Source organism: Bufo bufo, chromosome 1 (assembly GCF_905171765.1).
Source record: "Bufo bufo chromosome 1, aBufBuf1.1, whole genome shotgun sequence".
Taxonomy (NCBI): domain Eukaryota; kingdom Metazoa; phylum Chordata; class Amphibia; order Anura; family Bufonidae; genus Bufo; species Bufo bufo.
In genome coordinates, this window is record NC_053389.1 from 839,691,352 (window position 1) to 839,713,469 (window position 22,118).

At 48.8% G+C, this 22,118-nt stretch overlaps 1 protein-coding gene across 2 annotated transcripts in view; it reads left to right on the top strand.

The window, feature by feature from the left end:
- The window catches only part of LOC120986695 (thialysine N-epsilon-acetyltransferase-like), a 29,331-nt gene extending 7,496 nt beyond the window's left edge, over positions 1-21,835 (top strand). Inside the window, exons 2-7 of one of the 2 annotated variants that reach the window (XM_040415373.1) lie at positions 11,416-11,495; positions 11,574-11,625; positions 11,939-12,022; positions 17,894-17,995; positions 21,060-21,100; positions 21,281-21,835. In XM_040415373.1, coding sequence (XP_040271307.1) covers positions 11,433-11,495; positions 11,574-11,625; positions 11,939-12,022; positions 17,894-17,995; positions 21,060-21,100; positions 21,281-21,457 — 519 coding nt within the window. In that variant the 5' untranslated portion in view covers positions 11,416-11,432 and the 3' untranslated portion in view covers positions 21,458-21,835. The remainder of the gene's footprint in view (positions 1-11,415; positions 11,496-11,573; positions 11,626-11,938; positions 12,023-17,893; positions 17,996-21,059; positions 21,101-21,280) is intronic. The other variant, XM_040415374.1, reaches the window with a different exon arrangement.
- Positions 21,836-22,118: the final 283 nt, after the last annotated feature.

Genomic DNA, 22,118 nt, shown 5'->3' on the forward strand with positions numbered 1-22,118 from the left:
CGTGTGAATGGACCCTAAATTGTATGCTAAGATGAAGAGAAAAAGTGTGTATTTGCGGTCCCTGAAGTGCAATTCCTCGGTTACCTACTCTCATCTTTGGGTTTTCGTATGGATCCGAAAAAAGTCCGTACTGTGTTGGACTGAGATTGACCCGAAAATCTGAAAGCGCTCATGCGATGAAGTAATGTTTCGCTTCTGCCCCTATTCTGGTGCAACCGGACGTATCTCAGTCATTCATTGTGGAGGTTGACGCATCCAAGGTTGGGGTGGGAGCAGTCTTGTCGTAGGATCCTTCACCCAGTAAATGGCGCCCATGTGCTTTTTTTTATCTAAAGAAAAGAAATTACGATGTGGGTAACAGAGAGTTACTGGCCATTAAGTTGGCTTTTGAGGAATGACATCATTGGTTGGCAGGAGCGGTTCATCCCATTACGGTATTTACTGATCACAATTTACTGATAACCCTAACCCTTGGGGGGGGTGGGATGATTTTTGGAAGATCCCGGTCCAATATTGTCCGAAGGGGTAGTTATACCCGCCCTATATCCCGACCTGGAGGCAGAGGTGTTGGAGGTTCAGGGAGACGCACCGGATTCTTGTTCTCCGGGGAATTTGTTTGTTCCATCTGAATTACGTCACAAGGCGTTCGAGGAACATCGCTGTACTGTTCTCGCAGGACATCCTGGGAGCAGATCCACTGCCGACCTCATCTCTCTAGGTTCTGGTGGCCGGGGTTGCGTCAGTGTGTTGAGGACTATGTGTCAGCCTGTAGTACCTGTGCATGTGCTAAGGTGACACATACTCGGCCTTCAGGATCTCTACTTCTGTTGTCCAGACCTTGGACTCATTTGTCCATGGACTTTATCACAGATTTACCTAATTCTTCAGGGAAAACTGTGATTCTGGTGGTTGTTGGTCGCTTCAGCAAGATGTCACACTTTATAGCATTACCAGGTCTACCTAATGCTAAAACTCTTGCACAAGTGTTTGTCGATAACATCGTGAAGCTACATGGCATTCCCTCTGTGGTGTCTGATCGGGGGACTCCATTTGTTTCCAGATTCTGGAAGGCGTTCTGTACTCGTCTGGGGTACAACTGTCCTTCTCTTCGGCCTTTCATCCTCAGTCAAACGGACAGACGGAGCGCACTAACCAGAATCTGGAGCCTTATCTGAGATGTTTTGTCTCGGAGAATCAGGAGCAGTGGTCTTCTTTTTTGTCTTTGGCTGAGTTCGCCATAAATAACCGTAGGCAGGAGTCTACTGATAACTTCTGGTATACGTGACATCCGCAGTGCCCCCCATAGCGGTGACATCCGCAGTGCCCCCCATAGCGGTGACATCCGCAGTGCCCCCCATAGCGGTGACATCCGCAGTGCCCCCCATAGCGGTGTCATCCAGTGCCCCTGTGACATGCACAGCATAGTGATCAGCCTCTGTGGCTGATGGCTATGCTGTCACTCCTGCACAGCGCTTACATCGCGCTCTGCAGGAGTCAGTACAGACTTCACATAGAAGCCTGTACACTGCAGAGAGCGGCCGGCGGTTCTGCACATGTGCACTAGTATTCAGCCTAGTGCGCTGTGAAGACTGCCGGCCACCGCTTTCTCCAGCAGGAGGCGGTCTCGTGACAATCCGTCTCCTGCTAGAGAAAGGAAGAGAAGAAGACTGACTTCGGCCGGAAGCAAAGAAAAGCCATCTGTAGGGACCACGTGACCGGGAGGCAGATCTCAGGAACGGCAGCGCTGTGGAAGATATGTGACCAATAATCTTTTCTCCACAGGTTAGTATGTAATAGTCCAAAAAAGGTTGAGGCCGGAGAAACCCTTTAAAAGTTAACTTTCATTGGTAGTGCAGTGCGCCCGCCCCTCTCTCCTCATTGGTGGCGCAGTGCGCCCGCCCCTCTCTCCTCATTGGTGGCGCAGTGCGCCCGCCCCTCTCTCCTCATTGGTGGCGCAGTGCGCCCGCCCCTCTCTCCTTATTGGTGGCGCAGTGCGCCCGCCCCTCTCTCCTCATTGGTGGCGCAGTGCGCCCGCCCCTCTCTCCTCATTGGTGGCGCAGTGCGCCCGCCCCTCTCTCCTCATTGGTGGCGCAGTGCGCCCGCCCCTCTCTCCTCATTGGTGGCGCAGTGCGCCCGCCCCCTCTCTCCTCATTGGTGGCGCAGTGCGCCCGCCCCTCTCTCCTCATTGGTGGCGCAGTGCGCCCGCCCCTCTCTCCTCATTGGTGGCGCAGTGCGCCCGCCCCTCTCTCCTCATTGGTGGTGCAGTGCGCCCGCCCCTCTCTCCTCATTGGTGGCGCAGTGCGCCCGCCCCTCTCTCCTCATTGGTGGCGCAGTGCGCCCGCCCCTCTCTCCTCATTGGTGGCGCAGTGCGCCCGCCCCTCTCTCCTCATTGGTGGCGCAGTGCGCCCGCCCCTCTCTCCTCAATGGTGGCGCAGTGCGCCTGCCCCTCTCTCCTCATTGGTGGTGCAGTGCGCCCGCCCCTCTCTCCTCATTGGTGGCGCAGTGCGCCCGCCCCTCTCTCCTCAATGGTGGCGCAGTGCGCCCGCCCCTCTCTCCTCATTGGTGGTGCAGTGCGCCCGCCCCTCTCTCCTCATTGGTGGCGCAGTGCGCCCGCCCCTCTCTCCTCAATGGTGGCGCAGTGCGCCTGCCCCTCTCTCCTCATTGGTGGTGCAGTGCGCCCGCCCCTCTCTCCTCATTGGTGGCGCAGTGCGCCCGCCCCTCTCTCCTCATTGGTGGCGCAGTGCGCCCGCCCCTCTCTCCTCATTGGTGGCGCAGTGCGCCCGCCCCTCTCTCCTCATTGGTGGCGCAGTGCGCCCGCCCCTCTCTCCTCATTGGTGGCGCAGTGCGCCCGCCCCTCTCTCCTCATTGGTGGCGCAGTGCGCCCGCCCCTCTCTCCTCATTGGTGGCGCAGTGCGCCCGCCCCTCTCTCCTCATTGGTGGCGCAGTGCGCCCGCCCCTCTCTCCTCATTGGTGGCGCAGTGCGCCCGCCCCTCTCTCCTCATTGGTGGCGCAGTGCGCCCGCCCCCCTCTCCTCAATGGTGGCGCAGTGCGCCTGCCCCTCTCTCCTCATTGGTGGTGCAGTGCGCCCGCCCCTCTCTCCTCATTGGTGGCGCAGTGCGCCCGCCCCTCTCTCCTCATTGGTGGCAGTGGCACAGGGGGAGGGAGAGACTGCTTCCTTCTGCCCTGTGCTGCTGAGGAGAACATGGAGCGCGCTGACAGCAGCGTGTTCCATGTTCTCTGATACTAGACTGCCTAATAGCCAAGCCTAGTATTGAAAAAAGTCAAATCCCGGTATCGAGGTCGATACCAGGCAAAATTGGGTATCGAAAATTCGATACCCAAAACAACCCTAGTCCATATAATATCTCTGCCATTATTAACCCTGTAGCCTCTCGTCATGACCTGGCTTTAAAGATTCATAATGTTTTCCACAAATCATTACTGAAGAGATATGTCGAACCTGCTGAGCCGTCCTCCCTGCCCCCCCTCCTGTCGTGGTGGACGGTAATCTCGAATTTCAGATTGCCATGACAATGGACTCCCAAGTTCTCCGTAGATCCCTCCAGGATCTCGTTCCAGTCCAGAGAAGAGAATGTGGGTTCCAGCGGCCGACGTTAATGCCAGTTGCCCTGTGAAAGCCTTTCACAGGGCTAATCTGGATAAAGTCGGTCCTGGGTGCCCGGAGGTCACCCGTAGAAGGGGGAGGGGGGGTTACTGTCACGGTACCTTCTGTGACAGAGGTTAGAAGATCGGAGGCTAACTGACAGTCGTGGTTTGGTAATGACCCCACCTCTTGTCAGGTGCAGCCCGTGGTCATTACTGCTTCCCTACTTAGTTTGGTCTCACACTTCATACCATGCGGTTGACATTCTCTGCTTGGATTTGGAGGAGTTGGTGTGTGGACCTTCCTGCTCATCCATTTTCTACAAGATAAGTTGTACTGCTCTTTGTATTTGGTTGTTCCCCTGTGCTTGTTGTTACTAGGCCTCATGGAGACGCTGCTTCGTTCACCTGAGAAGGAGCCAGTTGTCTCATTCCCTGCCACTACCTCTAGGGCATTTCAGGGCTCCTAGGCAGTGCTCCAGACAAAAAAAAATTGGCATTGGCTCCTAACCTGAAAAATTTAGGAGCCAAATGAAATTTTTAGTCGCCAAATTTAAAATATATATAATATAGCTGAGATGCTTAGGAGCATATAAGCCGTCTAAGGCCTCATGCACACGAACGTGTATATTCTTTCCATGTCCATTCCGCTTGTTTTTTTTTTTTTTTGCGGGCCGTATAGGGAACCATTTATTTCAATGGGTCTGCAAAATAAACGTAAGTTACTCCGTGTGCATTCTGTTTCCGTATGTCCGTACTTCTGTTCCGCAAAAAAAAATAGAACATGTCCTATTATTGTCCGCATTACGGACAAGGATAGGACTGTTCTATTAGGGGCCGGCTGTTCCGTTCCGCAAAATACAGAATGCACACGGACGTCATCCGTATTTTATGCAGAACCATTTTTTGCAGACCGCAAAATGCATACGGTCGTGTGCAAGAGGCCTAAGTCTGAGAGGACACAATAACCCCTTTAAGCAGTGCATGTTGATGAAGTCAGCTGGCACATGCCCAATGAGGCAGGTCTGTGAACAGGACCGTACCATGAGCTTATAATTTACTAGGCCATCAGCACCTGCAATGACTGAAAATAATCTAACACCGCAATCTAACTCCTGTTATAGGTGCCAGAAAAAAAAAAAAGGTGTCACGGCTGTCAATCATTAGTGCATGGACAGCTTAAACCAGGAGCACACTAGAAATCAGACAGTAACTGTACATATGTCATTTAGTGCTGATTTGGAAAAATATTAAAAGGAGTTGACAGGGGAGGCAACATTTTTAGTACAGTCCTCAGGGTGGTTTAAAAAGAATCAATACTCACCACCACTGATCCCCGGCCACTCCTATTTCAATGCTTAATGGATCTCCACTGGTCTCGGCAGCTCAGTCAATCACTTGCCGAGAAACGTATAGCGCCATGGCTAGTGATTGGCTGAGCAGGCGTCTCCTGGCATTTCCTGCTTGTGGAGACTGGACCATTAAGTAGAGACCAGTGACCAGTGGGAACCCAAGGTCTGCTGGGAGCTTGACGGGATTTGCGATGCAGGAGTGCTGAATTCACAAGTCTGTGAGATCCCGGCCCGGAGTCCTGCTGAGTGCAGGAGCGCACGGCGTCATTGGTTGCTATGACGCCGAGCGCTTCCTGCTGCAGCCGCAGCAGGAAATACAGTGGTATGATCTATACCAGTGTATCACTGTACTGCGGCTGCAGCAACCAATGACGCCGTGCGCTCCTGCACTCAGCAGGACTCCGGGCCGGGATCTCACAGACTTGTGAATTCAGAAGCAGACTGCTGGAAGCGGAAGCACAAGATGCGGGAACCCAAGCCACGCCCACCCTCTATGGCGGGTAGTGTGAGGGGCGGATCTTCATCCAGCAGACGGCTGCAGCGTGTCTCTGCTGGATGAAAGCCTTTTTTTCTTAGAGGCAGAGCAGCGGAGGGTTTAGGCGCAAATGCGCATTGGCGACCATTTTGGTCGCCATCTGGAGCCCTGCTAGGGTCTAGGTTCCGGCGTATGTATTTTCCCACCTTCAAAGTCTATACATACTGACAGGAGTCAGGGCCAGGTTTAGGGGCTTCCTAGGAGGTGACCCCAGCCTTGAGGCCTAGTTCTGTGTCCCTCCCCTGTATTCGTGACAGCTGTTTGTTTCAGATAGTGCTCTCGGCTCTGCTGTTTGGTTCGGGTAGTGCTCTCGGCTCTGCTGTTTGTTTCAGATAGTGCTCTCGGCTCTGCTGTTTGGTTCGGGTAGTGCTCTCGGCTCTGCTGTTTGGTTCGGGTAGCGCTCTCGGCTCTGCTGTTTGGTTCGGGTAGCGCTCTCGGCTCTGCTGTTTGGTTCGGGTAGCGCTCTCGGCTCTGCTGTTTGGTTCGGGTAGCGCTCTCTGCTCTGCTGTTTGGTTCGGGTAGCGCTCTCGGCTCTGCTGTTTGGTTCGGGTAGCGCTCTCGGCTCTGCTGTTTGGTTCGGGTAGCGCTCTCTGCTCTGCTGTTTGTTTCAGATAGTGCTCTCGGCTCTGCTGTTTGGTTCGGGTAGCGCTCTCTGTTCTGCTGTTTGTTTCAGATAGTGCTCTCTGCTCTGCTGTTTGGTTCGGGTAGCGCTCTCGGCTCTGCTGTTTGGTTCGGGTAGCGCTCTCAGAATTAATATTGCGGATAGCATTCTCAGCTCTGCTGAGGTGGTGTACTGGGGGGACTGGAGAGGGGAGTGGGGTGTACTGGGGGGACTGGAGAGAGGAGGTAGTGAGGTCAGTTACAATCCAGAAGTCAGAAAACCAGACAAGGTCAGAGCCAGGAGATATTGTCAGGAAATAATCGGTAGTCAGGATCGAGGTCAGGGACAATCCAAAAGTCAGAAAACCATAGATCCATACAGTAGGATAATATACAGGCTACTGGCCCGACGCTTCTGTTCCTTGACAGGCCGAGCAGCTACCATGACAGCGGGGTTTGGTTCCATGGCAATGTAACAGCATCGGCAGCACCACCATGTAGGGGTGGGACCTGCTACAGGAGCACCGCCAGGTGGATCCATGACGGCCCCTTTATACAGCCCCACAAGTAACAGATCCATACTCTGTGGTGCACTCACTGCTTCCCCCTACAGGCGGCCATGAGCAGCGTGTCAAGGGTCTTTCTCTGTCCTACTGAATTCAGAGTTTAACCCCTTCCACCACATTCATTGCGGCATTGGCACCGCAAGACGGTGTAGCATGGTCTTCTCCCCTGTACCATGACCGGTGTGACTGGTGATGCCCATGGGTCTCCTAGCCCTTACATCTTCCATGGGATTGTGGTCAGGGGCTCCGTAGTGGCTGCTGCTTGTCTCCTCATTTTGTCACATCTTTGGATGTCTCCTTGGGGGTTAATGTCCATGTGGACAATCTTTATCTTCCTGGCCCTTGTCTTTAGAGCTTGCCTCCATTCTCATTCTGTCATCTATTGTGTGAGGGTCCCCAGTCCCCCCCACAACGTGATCCTGTGGTTCCCTTAATTCATGGTTGGGATGGTGGCCCTTGGACTGTAGACCTTCCACTTTCCCTTCATACATAATGATGGTCATTATGGCCTAATACTTCCATTTCTTGTTCCTCAGACCAGAGGACGTGTCTCCAGATGTAAGCTCTTCGCCCCCTTGTCCTGAGACCTGGTGATTTTCTGGAGGTTTCCAAGCGGCTCGTTCCTTGTGGAGCGGCCATTTTGTTCTCATCTGTGTAGGACGCGTCACTGGTGATCCAGACACTTGGACCTGATTCCTCAGCATCTTCTGCTGATGTTCTCTGGGTGATTTGACGAAAGCGCTGTTCTTCTCTAGGACACAGAATGCGTCTCCTCCCGGAGCAGTAAGATTATGGCCCCCAGCTACGGCCTGGGTCACTGGAGCTCAGTGCCACAGCTTGTGGTCCCCAGCTCCTGAGCTGACGGCACACTATCAACGAATTTGGGGCCACACTATCCCTTACACAGTATTGTCCTCCTTCCCACCTGCAGAAGTTTGTACACCAATCTGCATATACAGTGTGCTGTGTGCAAAGCAGGCCTCGTTAGTACATGGGTACATGATGTGAAGGTCAATGAGTCTCCTCCATATTGTAATCTGCATATGTAATCACACCCTTCTATAGTCTCACTGCTCTTACCGTAAAGAGTCCATAGTCTCACTGCTCTTACAGTAGAGTCCATAGTCTCACCGCTCTTACAGTAAAGAGTCCATAGTCTCACTGCTCTTACAGTAAAGAGTCCATAGTCTCACTGCTCTTACAGTATAGAGTCCATAGTCTCTCTGCTCTTACAGTATAGAGTCCATAGTCTCACTGCTCTTACAGTACAGAGTCCATAGTCTCACTGCTCTTACAGTAAAGAGTCCATAGTCTCACTGCTCTTACAATAAAGATTCCATAGTCTCACTGCTCTTACAGTATAGAGTCCATAGTCTCACTGCTCTTATAGTATAGAGTCCATAGTCTCACTGCTCTTACAGTATAGAGTCCATAGTCTCACTGCTCTTACAGTAAAGAGTCCATAGTCTAAATGCTCTTACAGTAGAGTCCATAGTCTCACAGCTCTTACCGTAAAGAGTCCATAGTCTCACTGCTCTTACAGTAAAGAGTCCATAGTCTCACTGCTCTTACAGTAAAGAGTCCATAGTCTAAATGCTCTTACAGTAGAGTCCATAGTCTCACAGCTCTTACCGTAAAGAGTCCATAGTCTCACTGCTCTTACAGTAGAGTCCATAGTCTCACCGCTCTTACAGTAAAGAGTCCATAGTCTCACCGCTCTTACAGTAAAGAGTCCATAGTCTCACTGCTCTTACAGTAAAGAGTCCATAGTCTCACTGCTCTTACAGTAAAGAGTCCATAGTCTCACTGCTCTTACAGTAAAGAGTCCATAGTCTCACTGCTCTTACAGTAAAGAGTCCATAGTCTCACTGCTCTTACAGTATAGAGTCCATAGTCTCACTGCTCTTACAGTAAAGAGACCATATTCTCACTGCTCTTACAGTAAAGAGTCCATAGTCTCACTGCTCTCACAGTAAAGAGTCCATAGTCTCACTGTTCTTACAGTAAAGAGTCCATAGTCTCACTGCTCTTACAGTAAAGAGTCCATAGTCTCACTGCTCTTACAGTAAATAGTCCATAGTCTCACTGCTCTTACAGTATAGAGTCCATAGTCTCACTGCTCTTACAGTATAGAGTCCATAGTCTCACTGCTCTTACAGTAAAGAGTCCATAGTCTCACTGCTCTTACAGTATAGTCCACAGTCTCACTGCTCTTACAGTATAGAGTCCATAGTCTCACTGCTCTTACAGTAAAGAGTCCATAGTCTCACTGCTCTTACAGTAAAGAGTCCATAGTCTCACTGCTCTTACAGTAAAGAGTCCATAGTCTCACTGCTCTTACAGTAAAGAGTTCATAGTCTCACTGCTCTTACAGTATAGAGTCCATAGTCTCACTGCTCTTACTGTAAAGAGTCCATAGTCTCACTGCTCTTACAGTATAGAGTCCATAGTCTCACTGCTCTTACAGTAAAGAGTCCATAGTCTCACTGCTCTTACAGTAAAGAGTCCATAGTCTCACTGCTCTTACAGTATAGAGTCCATAGTCTCACTGCTCTTACAGTAAAGAGTCCATAGTCTCACTGCTCTTACAGTAAAGAGTCCATAGTCTCACTGCTCTTACAGTATAGAGTCCACAGTCTCACTGCTCTTACTGTAAAGAGTCCACAGTCTCACTGCTCTTACAGTATAGAGTCCATAGTCTCACTGCTCTTACAGTAAAGAGTCCATAGTCTCACTGCTCTTACAGTAAAGAGTCCATAGTCTCACTGCTCTTACAGTATAGAGTCCATAGTCTCACTGCTCTTACAGTAAAGAGTCCACAGTCTCACTGCTCTTACAGTAAAGAGTCCATAGTCTCACTGCTCTTACAGTAAAGAGTCCATAGTCTCACTGCTCTTACAGTAAAGAGTCCATAGTCTCACTGCTCTTACAGTAAAGAGTCCATAGTCTCACTGCTCTTACAGTATAGAGTCTATAGTCTCACTGCTCCTACAGTAAAGAGTCCATAGTCTCACTGCTCTTACAGTATAGAGTCCATAGTCTCACTGCTCTTACAGTATAGAGTCCATAGTCTCACTGCTCTTACAGCATAGAGTCCATAGTCTCACTGCTCTTACAGTAAAGAGTCCATAGTCTCACTGCTCTTACAGTAAAGAGCCCATAGTCTCACTGCTCTTACAGTAAAGAGTCCATAGTCTCACTGCTCTTACAGTAAAGAGTCCATAGTCTCACTGCTCTTACAGTAAAGAGTCCATAGTCTCACTGCTCTTACAATATAGAGTCCATAGTCTCACTGCTCTTACAGTAAAGAGTCCATAGTCTCACTGCTCTTACAGTAAAGAGCCCATAGTCTCACTGCTCTTACAGTAAAGAGTCCATAGTCTCACTTCTCTTACAGTATAGAGTCCATAGTCTCACTGCTCTTACAGTAAAGAGTCCATAGTCTCACTGCTCTTACAGTAAGAGTCCATAGTCTCACTGCTCTTACAGTAAAGAGTCCATAGTCTCACTGCTCTTACAGTAAAGAGTCCATAGTCTCACTGCTCTTACAGTAAAGAGTCCATAGTCTCACTGCTCTTACAGTAAAGAGTCCATAGTCTCACTGCTCTTACAGTATAGAGTCCATAGTCTCACTGCTCTTACAGTAAAGAGTCCATAGTCTCACTGCTCTTACAGTAAAGAGTCCATAGTCTCACTGCTCTTACAGTAAAGAGTCCATAGTCTCACTGCTCTTACAGTAAAGACTCCATAGTCTCACTGCTCTTACAGTAAAGAGTCCATAGTCTCACTGCTCTTACAGTAAAGAGTCCATAGTCTCACTGCTCTTACAGTAAAGAGTCCATAGTCTCACTGCTCTTACAGTATAGAGTCCATAGTCTCGCTGCTCTTACAGTATAGAGTCCATAGTCTCGCTGCTCTTACAGTAAAGAGTCCATAGTCTCACTGCTCTTACAGTATAGAGTCCATAGTCTCACTGCTCTTACAGTAAAGAGTCCATAGTCTCACTGCTCTTACAGTATAGAGTCCATAGTCTCACTGCTCTTACAGTATAGAGTCCATAGTCTCACTGCTCTTACAGTAAAGAGTCCATAGTCTCACTGCTCTTACAGTAAAGAGTCCATAGTCTCACTGCTCTTACAGTATAGAGTCCATAGTCTCACTGCTCTTACAGTAAAGAGTCCATAGTCTCACTGCTCTTACAGTATAGAGTCCATAGTCTCACTGCTCTTACAGTATAGAGTCCATAGTCTCACTGCTCTTACAGTAAAGAGTCCATAGTCTCACTGCTCTTACAGTATAGAGTCCATAGTCTCACTGCTCTTACAGTATAGAGTCCATAGTCTCACTGCTCTTACAGTAAAGAGTCCATAGTCTCACTGCTCTTACAGTAAAGAGTCCATAGTCTCACTGCTCTTACAGTAAAGAGTCCATAGTCTCGCCGCTCTTACAGTAAAGAGTCCATAGTCTTGCCGCTCTGGCGGAGCAGCTGCCCGGTTGGTTGGAGGGGCACAAGTGCAGGACACTCTGGAGCTGCAGACATTTAGTCTTTGGAGCCATCTGCTAATAATCACCTCCCGCCGTGATTACATCATCGTGGGGGCGGAGCCATCAGCAGCAGAATATAATGTCCTGTCAGTGTTATAATATACAGTACTATCCCAGGTGACAACACCATCAGTCCGACCAGATGAGAAGTTGTCAGAGACCTGTAGAAGGCAGAGCCGCCAGGTAACTGATATACACTGTACCCTCCCTCCAGGAACTACTCACCCCAACATGGATTGCATCATCCGTCCAGCCGAACCTCAAGATTCCCCCCATATAATGAGGATGATCCAGGTAGGACCCCCCCGCCCAGTGATGTAATAATGCTATAATATACAGCTGTGATCTAACAGGAGGATTCCACATCTCCAGGAGCTGGCTGAGTACGAGAAGATCACCCACTTTATCCGGCTGACCGAGGAAGGTATGGGGGTGTGTCTGTATGGGGAGGGGCAGGAATATGGGGGCGTGTCTCTGCTGTGTGGAGTGAGGCAGGAATATGGGGGCGTGTCTGTGCTGTGTGGAGAGGGGCAGGAATATGGGGGCGTGTCTGTGCTGTGTGGAGAGGGGCAGGAATATGGGGGCGTGTCTGTGCTGTGTGGGGAGGGGCAGGAATATGGGGGCGTGTCTGTGCTGTGTGGGGAGGGTCAGGTATATGGGGATGCATGTCTGATGTGGAGGAGGTATGGGGGGGAGCAGTGATATTTGGGGGGTCACACTTTGCTCTCTGTCCTCAGTTCTGCATCGGGATGGATTCGGGGAGTCTCCTTGGTTTCGTTGTGTTGTTGCCGAAATACCGGAGATTGAAAGAAGTGAAAGCGGTAAGACAAAATCGGAGGATGGGGGTTATAGTTCTGTGTATGATGGGGGAGTAGTGATTACATAGGACGGGGATCATATGGAGGTGTATGATGGGGAGTAGTGGTACAGTTTATATCTGGGGTGTGGGGGGTTCTATGGTATAGATGGATAGTATTGGGGGCCCCGTCCTGTGTATTATTTCGGGGTACAGTTTATGGTTGCGGTGTGGTGGATTCTATGATTATAGATGGATAGTATTGGGGGCCCCGTCCTGTGTATTATTTCGGGGTACAGTTTATGGTTGCGGTGTGGTGGATTCTATGATTATAGATGGATAGTATTGGGGGGCCCCGTCCTGTGTATTATTTCGGGGTACAGTTTATGGTTGCGGTGTGGTGGATTCTATGATTATAGATGGATAGTATTGGGGGCCCCGTCCTGTGTATTATTTCGGGGTACAGTTTATAGCTGAGGTGTGGTGGGTTCTATGGTATAGATGGATAGTATTGGGGGGCCCCGTCCTGTGTATTATTTCGGGGTACAGTTTATAGCTGAGGTGTGGTGGGTTCTATGATTATAGATGGATAGTATTGGGGGGCCCCGTCCTGTGTGTTATTTCGGGGTACAGTTTATAGCTGAGGTGTGGTGGGTTCTATGATTATAGATGGATAGTATTGGGGGGCCCCGTCCTGTGTGTTATTTCGGGGTACAGTTTATAGCTGAGGTGTGGTGGGTTCTATGATTATAGATGGATAGTATTGGGGGGCCCCGTCCTGTGTATTATTTCGGGGTACAGTTTATAGCTGAGGTGTGGTGGGTTCTATGGTATAGATGGATAGTATTGGGGGCCCCGTCCTGTGTATTATTTCGGGGTACAGTTTATAGCTGAGGTGTGGTGGGTTCTATGGTATAGATGGATAGTATTGGGGGCCCCGTCCTGTGTATTATTTCGGGGTACAGTTTATAGCTGAGGTGTGGTGGGTTCTATGGTATAGATGGATAGTATTGGGGGCCCCGTCCTGTGTATTATTTCGGGGTACAGTTTATAGCTGAGGTGTGGTGGGTTCTATGGTATAGATGGATAGTATTGGGGGGCCCCGTCCTGTGTATTATTTCGGGGTACAGTTTATAGCTGAGGTGTGGTGGGTTCTATGGTATAGATGGATAGTATTGGGGGCCCCGTCCTGTGTATTATTTCGGGGTACAGTTTATGGTTGCGGTGTGGGGGGTTCTATGATATAGATCAGGGGTGCACAACCTGCGGCCCCCCAGAGCCATGGTTTGCGGCCCCTGTCCTGATGACCGGTTTTGCTCCTGCCCTGTAGGGTCCCCGGCTATTAGTGAGAGCGTCTCTCAGCGCTCTGCAGTGTGGACCCGACGACCACGTGATTGCTGGGTGTCTCGGGGGCAGAGGAGCGCAGAGCTGTACGGTCAGGAGACCCCGATTGGCTCTGCCCTGGTACAAGCCCCCCGCAGGCTGGTCTCCCTGTCACTAGGGCTCCTTTGGATGCTCCAGTGACAGTGGAAAAAGTACCAAAATAAGTCACTTATTGTCTCCTAAGGGTCTTTCAGTGACCTCTTGGGGACAAATTATGTGGTAAAAATATATTTTAAAAAAATGATAAAAAATTATTTACATTTTTTTTAAAACTAAATAAATAATTTATTGTAATAAAATATAAATAAAAGAAAAGAGAAATAAAATAGGAAAATAGATAAAAAGTGCTAAATAATAAAGTGTTCACTGTCCCGCAACAGTCTTTTTATGACCCCTTGGGGACACATGTGGCAAAAAATATATTTTTAAATAATAGAAAATTCTAAAAAAAAGAAAATAATAAAATACAAATAAAATAAAAAGGAAAAGTGTTCATTGTCCTCAAACAGTCTTTTTATGACCTCTTGTGGCACATATTAAGCGGCAAAAATATATAAAAAAAATAATAATTAACCAATTATAATAAAAAATAATAAAATAAAGTATTAATAAAATACAAATAAAAGGAAAAAGTGCAAAGTTTAAAAAAGGGACGGTGCCCCCCAAGGTCTTTTTATGACTTCTTGGGGGACATATTATGTAGCAGAAATATATTAAAAATTAAGTTAAAAAAATGAAAATAAAAGAAATAACACGCACACCAACCAAAGCCGTCACCATTACCGCCCCATTCACGTGAAACTATACATATTATATAACAAACGGCCGACACAAAATAGGGGACTAATTATAATAATTTTGGCGTCAGTTTGCATATTTAAAGAATAAGAAGCTATAGTTTGAAAAAAATATACAGTACAGACCAAAAGTTTGGACACACCTTCTCATTCAAAGAGTTTTCTATATTTTCATGACTATGAAGGCATCAAAACTATGAATTAACACATGTGGAATTATATACATAACAAACAAGTGTGAAACAACTGAAAATATGTCATATTCTAGGTTCTTCAAAGTAGCCACCTTTTGCTTTGATTACTGCTTTGCACACTCTTGGCATTCTCTTGATGAGCTTCAAGAGGTAGTCCCCTGAAATGGTCTTCCAACAGTCTTGAAGGAGTTCCCAGAGATGCTTAGCACTTGTTGGCCCTTTTGCCTTCACTCTGCGGTCCAGCTCACCCCAAACCATCTCGATTTGGTTCCGGTCCGGTGACTGTGGAGGCCAGGTCATCTGGCGCAGCACCCCATCACTCTCCTTCATGGTCAAATAGCCCTTACTTTCAAAGTTTTCCCAATTTTTCGGCTGACTGACTGACCTTCATTTCTTAAAGTAATGATGGCCACTCGTTTTTCTTTACTTAGCTGCTTTTTTCTTGCCATAATACAAATTCTAACAGTCTATTCAGTAGGACTATCAGCTGTGTATCCACCTGACTTCTCCTCAACGCCACTGATGGTCCCAACCCCATTTATAAGGCAAGAAATCCCACTTATTAAACCTGACAGGGCACACCTGTGAAGTGAAGACCATTTCAGGGGACTACCTCTTGGAGCTCATCAAGAGAATGCCAAGAGTATGCAAAGCAGTAATCAAAGCAAAAGGTGGCTACTTTGAAGAACCTAGAATATGACATATTTTCTGTTGTTTCACACTTGTTTGTTATGTATATAATTCCACATGTGTTAATTCATAGTTTTGATGCCTTCATAGTCATGAAAATAAAGAAAACTCTTTGAATGAGAAGGTGTGTCCAAACTTTTGGTCTGTACTGTATACTTTTTTAAAACTATTTGTACAGTTCCCTCCAAATAAAAATTGTTGTACAAATTATTTTGGTAGTCCAACAAATAAGATAGTTAGAACCGTTTGAACCACCATGTGCGCTAAATCACAAAGTGTCTGGTCATTAAGACCTCTTCAGGCCTGGTCATTCAAGCATTAACCAATAAGAGCCTTCCCCACTAGCAAGGTAAAGTGCTTACTGGTTATTGCAGGGCTCCTATAACTGGGGGCAGGAGGAGGTAATAACCAGTGAGCCCCGTCCTCTGCAGGGAAGGAAAGTGCTTACTGGTTATTGCAGAGCCCCTATAACTGGGGGCAGGAGGAGGTAATAACCAGTGAGCCCCGTCCTCTGCAGGGAAGGAAAGTGCTTACTGGTTATTGCAGGGCCCCTATAACTGGGGCAGGAGGAGGTAATAACCAGTGAGCCCCGTCCTCTGCAGGGAAGGAAAGTGCTTACTGGTTATTGCAGGGCCCCTATAACTGGGAGCAGGAGGAGGTAATAACCAGTGAGCCTCGTCCTCTGCAGGGAAGGAAAGTGCTTACTGGTTATTGCAGGGCCCCTATAACTGGGAGCAGGAGGAGGTAATAACCAGTGAGCCCCGTCCTCTGCAGTGAAGGAAAGTGCTTACTGGTTATTGCAGGGCCGCTATAACTGGGGCAGGAGGAGGTAATAACCAGTGAGCCCCGTCCTCTGCAGTGAAGGAAAGTGCTTACTGGTTATTGCAGGGCTTCTATAACTGGAAGCAGGAGGAGGTAATAACCAGTGAGCCCCGTCCTCTGCAGGGAAGGAAAGTACTTACTGGTTATTGCAGGGCCCCTATAACTGGGAGCAGGAGGAGGTAATAACCAGTGAGCGCCGTCCTCTGCAGGGAAGGAAAGTGCTTACTGGTTATTGCAGGGCCCCTATAACTGGGAGCAGGAGGAGGTAATAACCAGTGAGCCCCGTCCTCTGCAGTGAAGGAAAGTGCTTACTGGTTATTGCAGGGCCCCTATAACTGGGGGCAGGAGGAGGTATAACCAGTGAGCCCCGTCCTCTGCAGTGAAAGAAAAGTGCTTACTGGTTATTGCAGGGCCCCAATAACTGGGAGCAGGAGGAGGTAATAACCAGTGAGCCCCGTCCTCTGCAGGGAAGGAAAGTGCTTACTGGTTATTGCAGGGCCCCTATACCTGGGAGCAGGAGGAGGTAATAACCAGTGAGCCCCGTCCTCTGCAGGGAAGGAAAGTGCTTACTGGTTATTGCAGGGCCCCTATAACTGGGAGCAGGAGGAGGTAATAACCAGTGAGCTCCGTCCTCTGCAGGGAAGGAAAGTGCTTACTGGTTATTGCAGGGCCCCTATACCTGGGAGCAGGAGGAGGTAATAACCAGTGAGCCCCGTCCTCTGCAGGGAAGGAAAGTGCTTACTGGTTATTGCAGGGCCCCTATAACTGGGAGCAGGAGGAGGTAATAACCAGTGAGCTCCGTCCTCTGCAGGGAAGGAAAGTGCTTACTGGTTATTGCAGGGCCCCTATAACTGGGAGCAGGAGGAGGTAATAACCAGTGAGCTCCGTCCTCGGCAGGGAAGGAAAGTGCTTACTGGTTATTGCAGGGCTTCTATAACTGGGGCAGGAGGGGGTAATAACCAGTGAGCCCCGTCCTCTGCAGGGAAGGAAAGTGCTTACTGGTTATTGCAGGGCTTCTATAACTGGGGCAGGAGGAGGTAATAACCAGTGAGCTCCGTCCTCTGCAGGAGGCCGGATGGAAGGAAATGTCTCCACTTTTCTGGTAAAATAGGTTTAAAACCCGTTCCTTCAGCATGGCCCCTGAAATAGAAGATTGATACTTGCCTGCTCCACTCCGCTCTTATCCTCTGCGCGCCCCCCGCTGCCTCCATCTTCCGGTTCCCGCTCCCGGCCATGGTCACACACACCGCTTCTGGCTTCAGAAGTGACTCGCTGCTTGTGGCCACATCACCGCGAAGCCAGTCATTGGCTGGAGAGGGGAATGACCACGTCCATGCACTGCCAGGTGTAAACAGCGGGGGCGGTGCAAGGGCCGGAGGGGAGCAGGGAAGTTTCGGTTTCAGGGGCGATGCTGCAGCACGATATTTGGGACAATTACTGGGAACAAGTGTTAATTGGAGCGCTCATATCTTATATCTGGCCGGTATAATCGTGCCGCTGATCAGTTTATAGACAAGGAATCGCTCATTTGTCGGCTGATTTGCATATTTTATCAGGATGAAAGATGTCCGATTATCTGCAGCACATCTCACCGTCTGAGCCAATGACTGCGGCAGCGATCACTCCTCCCAGTCACTTTGCACTGGCCTGTGTATAGGGCAGATGAGCGCCGATCAACTTGTTTTTATTTGCAGCCCCTTGAAATAGAGCGTTGTGACAATGCGGCCCCCAGACCAAAAAAGGTTGTGCACCCCTGATATAGTATTTGGGACCCCCGTCCTGTGTATTGTGGGGTGCTGTTTTTTTTGTTTTTTTTGTTTTTGCTCTGCTCCAGTTTTTATTATTTTTGGCCTTGTTCATGATTTTCATTGTTTTTAATCTTTTTTTGTGGTTCACTATATCATAACATTTTTGGGGTGCAAGTTCTGCTCTTTTCTTTGCTGTAGATTTGTGCCCTTTTGCCATATAAGTTGCTTCATGCGGCGCCCCCATTTCTTCATGTCATTTCAGGGGGGCCTTTCGCTGGTTATGCCTTGTTTGCCAACAGTTACAGCAGCTGGACGGGCCGAACCCTACATCTGGAGGATCTGTACGTCACCCCAAAGTTCAGAGGTCAGTGAAGGTACCCTCATCAAATACATGAGACTCAGACACCCAGAAAATAATGGGGTGCAGTGATTGTACCATTGTATTATCTGGGGAGGTCTATCAGTAGACGGGGCAGTGATTGTACCATTGTATTATCTGGGGAGGTCTATCAGTAGACGGGGCAGTGATTGTACTATTGTATTATCTGGGGGGTCTATCAGTAGACAGGGGGCAGTGATTGTACCATTGTATTATCTGGGGGGGTCTATCAGTAGACGGGCAGTGATTGTACCATTGTATTATCTGGGGGGGGGGTTCTATCAGTAGACGGGGCAGTGATTGTACCATTGTATTATCTGGGGGGTTCTATCCGTAGACAGGGGGCAGTGATTGTACCATTGTATTATCTGGGGGGTCTATCAGTAGACAGGGGGCAGTGATTGTACCATTGTATTATCTGGGGGGTCTATCAGTAGACAGGGGGCAGTGATTGTACCATTGTATTATCTGGGGGGTCTATCAGTAGACGGGGCAGTGATTGTACCATTGTATTATCTGGGGGTCTATCAGTAGACGGGGCAGTGATTGTACTATTGTATTATCTGGGGGGTCTATCAGTAGACAGGGGGCAGTGATTGTACCATTGTATTTTCTGGGGGGTCTATCAGTAGACGGGGCAGTGATTGTACCATTGTATTATCTGGGGGGGTCTATCAGTAGACGGGGCAGTGATTGTACTATTGTATTATCTGGGGGGTCTATCAGTAGACAGGGGGCAGTGATTGTACCATTGTATTATCTGGGGGGTCTATCAGTAGACGGGGCAGTGATTGTACCATTGTATTATTTGGGGGGTCTATCAGTAGACGGGGCAGTGATTGTACCATTGTATTATCTGGGGGGGTCTATCAGTAGACGGGGCAGTGATTGTACTATTGTATTATCTGGGGGGTCTATCAGTAGACAGGGGGCAGTGATTGTACCATTGTATTATCTGGGGGGTCTATCAGTAGACGGGGCAGTGATTGTACCATTGTATTATTTGGGGGGTCTATCAGTAGACGGGGCAGTGATTGTACCATTGTATTATCTGGGGGGGTCTATCAGTAGACGGGGCAGTGATTGTACTATTGTATTATCTGGGGGGTCTATCAGTAGACAGGGGGCAGTGATTGTACCATTGTATTATCTGGGGGGGTCTATCAGTAGACGGGCAGTGATTGTACCATTGTATTATCTGGGGGGGGGTTCTATCAGTAGACGGGCAGTGATTGTACATTGTATTATCTGGGGGGGGGTTCTATCAGTAGACGGGGCAGTGATTGTACCATTGTATTATCTGGGGGGTTCTATCAGTAGACAGGGGGCAGTGATTGTACCATTGTATTATCTGGGGGGTCTATCAGTAGACAGGGGGCAGTGATTGTACCATTGTATTATCTGGGGGGTCTATCAGTAGACGGGGCAGTGATTGTACCATTGTATTATCTGGGGGGGTCTATCAGTAGACGGGGCAGTGATTGTACTATTGTATTATCTGGGGGGTCTATCAGTAGACAGGGGGCAGTGATTGTACCATTGTATTATCTGGGGGGGTCTATCAGTAGACGGGCAGTGATTGTACCATTGTATTATCTGGGGGGGGGTTCTATCAGTAGACGGGCAGTGATTGTACATTGTATTATCTGGGGGGGGGTTCTATCAGTAGACGGGGGCAGTGATTGTACCATTGTATTATCTGGGGGGTTCTATCAGTAGACAGGGGGCAGTGATTGTACCATTGTATTATCTGGGGGGTCTATCAGTAGACAGGGGGCAGTGATTGTACCATTGTATTATCTGGGGGGTCTATCAGTAGACGGGGCAGTGATTGTACCATTGTATTATCTGGGGGGTCTATCAGTAGACAGGGGGCAGTGATTGTACCATTGTATTATCTGGGGGGGTCTATCAGTAGACGGGCAGTGATTGTACCATTGTATTATCTGGGGGGGTCTATCAGTAGACGGGGCAGTGATTGTACTATTGTATTATCTGGGGGGTCTATCAGTAGACGGGGCAGTGATTGTACCATTGTATTATCTGGGGGGTCTATCAGTAGACGGGGCAGTGATTGTACCATTGTATTATTTGGGGGGTCTATCAGTAGACGGGGCAGTGATTGTACCATTGTATTATTTGGGGGGTCTATCAGTAGACGGGGCAGTGATTGTACTATTGTATTATCTGGGGGGTCTATCAGTAGACAGGGGGCAGTGATTGTACCATTGTATTATCTGGGGGGGTCTATCAGTAGACGGGCAGTGATTGTACCATTGTATTATCTGGGGGGGGGTTCTATCAGTAGACGGGCAGTGATTGTACCATTGTATTATCTGGGGGGGGGTTCTATCAGTAGACGGGGCAGTGATTGTACCATTGTATTATCTGGGGGGTTCTATCAGTAGACAGGGGGCAGTGATTGTACCATTGTATTATCTGGGGGGTCTATCAGTAGACAGGGGGCAGTGATTGTACCATTGTATTATCTGGGGGGTCTATCAGTAGACGGGGCAGTGATTGTACCATTGTATTATCTGGGGGGTCTATCAGTAGACAGGGGGCAGTGATTGTACCATTGTATTATCTGGGGGGGTCTATCAGTAGACGGGCAGTGATTGTACCATTGTATTATCTGGGGGGGGGGTTCTATCAGTAGACGGGGCAGTGATTGTACCATTGTATTATCTGGGGGGTCTATCAGTAGACGGGGCAGTGATTGTACCATTGTATTATCTGGGGGGTCTATCAGTAGACAATGGGCAGTGATTGTACCATTGTATTTTCTGGGGGGTCTATCAGTAGACGGGGCAGTGATTGTACCATTGTATTATTTGGGGGGTCTATCAGTAGACGGGGCAGTGATTGTACTATTGTATTTTCTGGGGGGGGGGGGGGCTGTCAGATGGGGTGCGCTGATTCTGTGAATGAATTGTTTGGGGGTTCTGTCAGTTTATGGGGTACATTTATGGCTCTGTTGGATTAGTCTGTGACTAGTCATCTCTCGTGAAGGTTCGGATTTCGATCTAATGATTCTGTTTGCGGACAGGTCGCGGTTTGGGGAGGCGGCTGATGAAGAAAGTAGCGCAGGTGAGTGGCGGTCTCTCAGAGTGTACCATATTTTTCAGAGGTGGGGGTTCTACAGACAATGGGATAATACCTGTGGACTGTGATGTGCTCATTGGGCTGAACCATCTGTCCGGGAGCGGGGGGTGGTCAGGTCCGCAGCCGCCTTTGTATTGTAGTGACATCTTCCTCTGGACCTTTCAGGAAGGTGTGAGGTCCGGCTGCTCTCAGATCCACCTCTCTGTGCTGAAGTGGAACCATCCGGCCATTAGCCTCTACCGCTCCCTGGGGGCGGAGAACCTGACAGAAGAGCCCGGCTACCAAGTCATGAGTTTCCAGGAGGAGGCGCTGAGGAACATGGCAGCAGAGGAGCCTCAGTAACCCCAGGTCTGGCAGGAAGTACACCGAGCCCCGACGTCTATAGGAGGAGAAGAGCTCAGGGGGGAGCCTCAGACCGGACCGTCATCTGCCGTCCAGATCTGAAATACTCTGTGCTGCTGATGTGAGATGTGAATCCGGTGATACCCAGTCTCCTCAGATGTAGAGATTGGGTAGAAGTCATCAGTGTAGCCCTAAATAACTGTACCCATCAGAGCGCCCCATAAACACTTAATTCAGCCGTATTCTTGTCAGTTTGATGATCATTGAGCTTTAATGAGTGTTTATGAGGTCAGAGATGAGAGCTACACATGAGCTGTCAGCTGAAGAGAGTCAAAGAATACAGAACAACACGGCTTTGAACTGACTATATTTTAACTCCTGTATCTCAGAAACGGCTGAACAATTTTTTTTTTTTAATAAAGTCCTATTGAAAATAATATTTTTAGCCCAAAATGTGTAGAATTCCCCTAAAGATTCCTGGAGACTCCAGTAGATAAGTCACAGTTCAGATGACGCTGCAGATTCCTGGAGACTCTAGTAGATAAGTCACAGTTCAGATGACGCTGCAGATTCCTGGAGACTCTAGTAGATAAGTCACAGTTCAGACGATGCTGCAGATTCCTGGAGACTCTAGTAGATAAGTCACAGTTCAGACGACGCT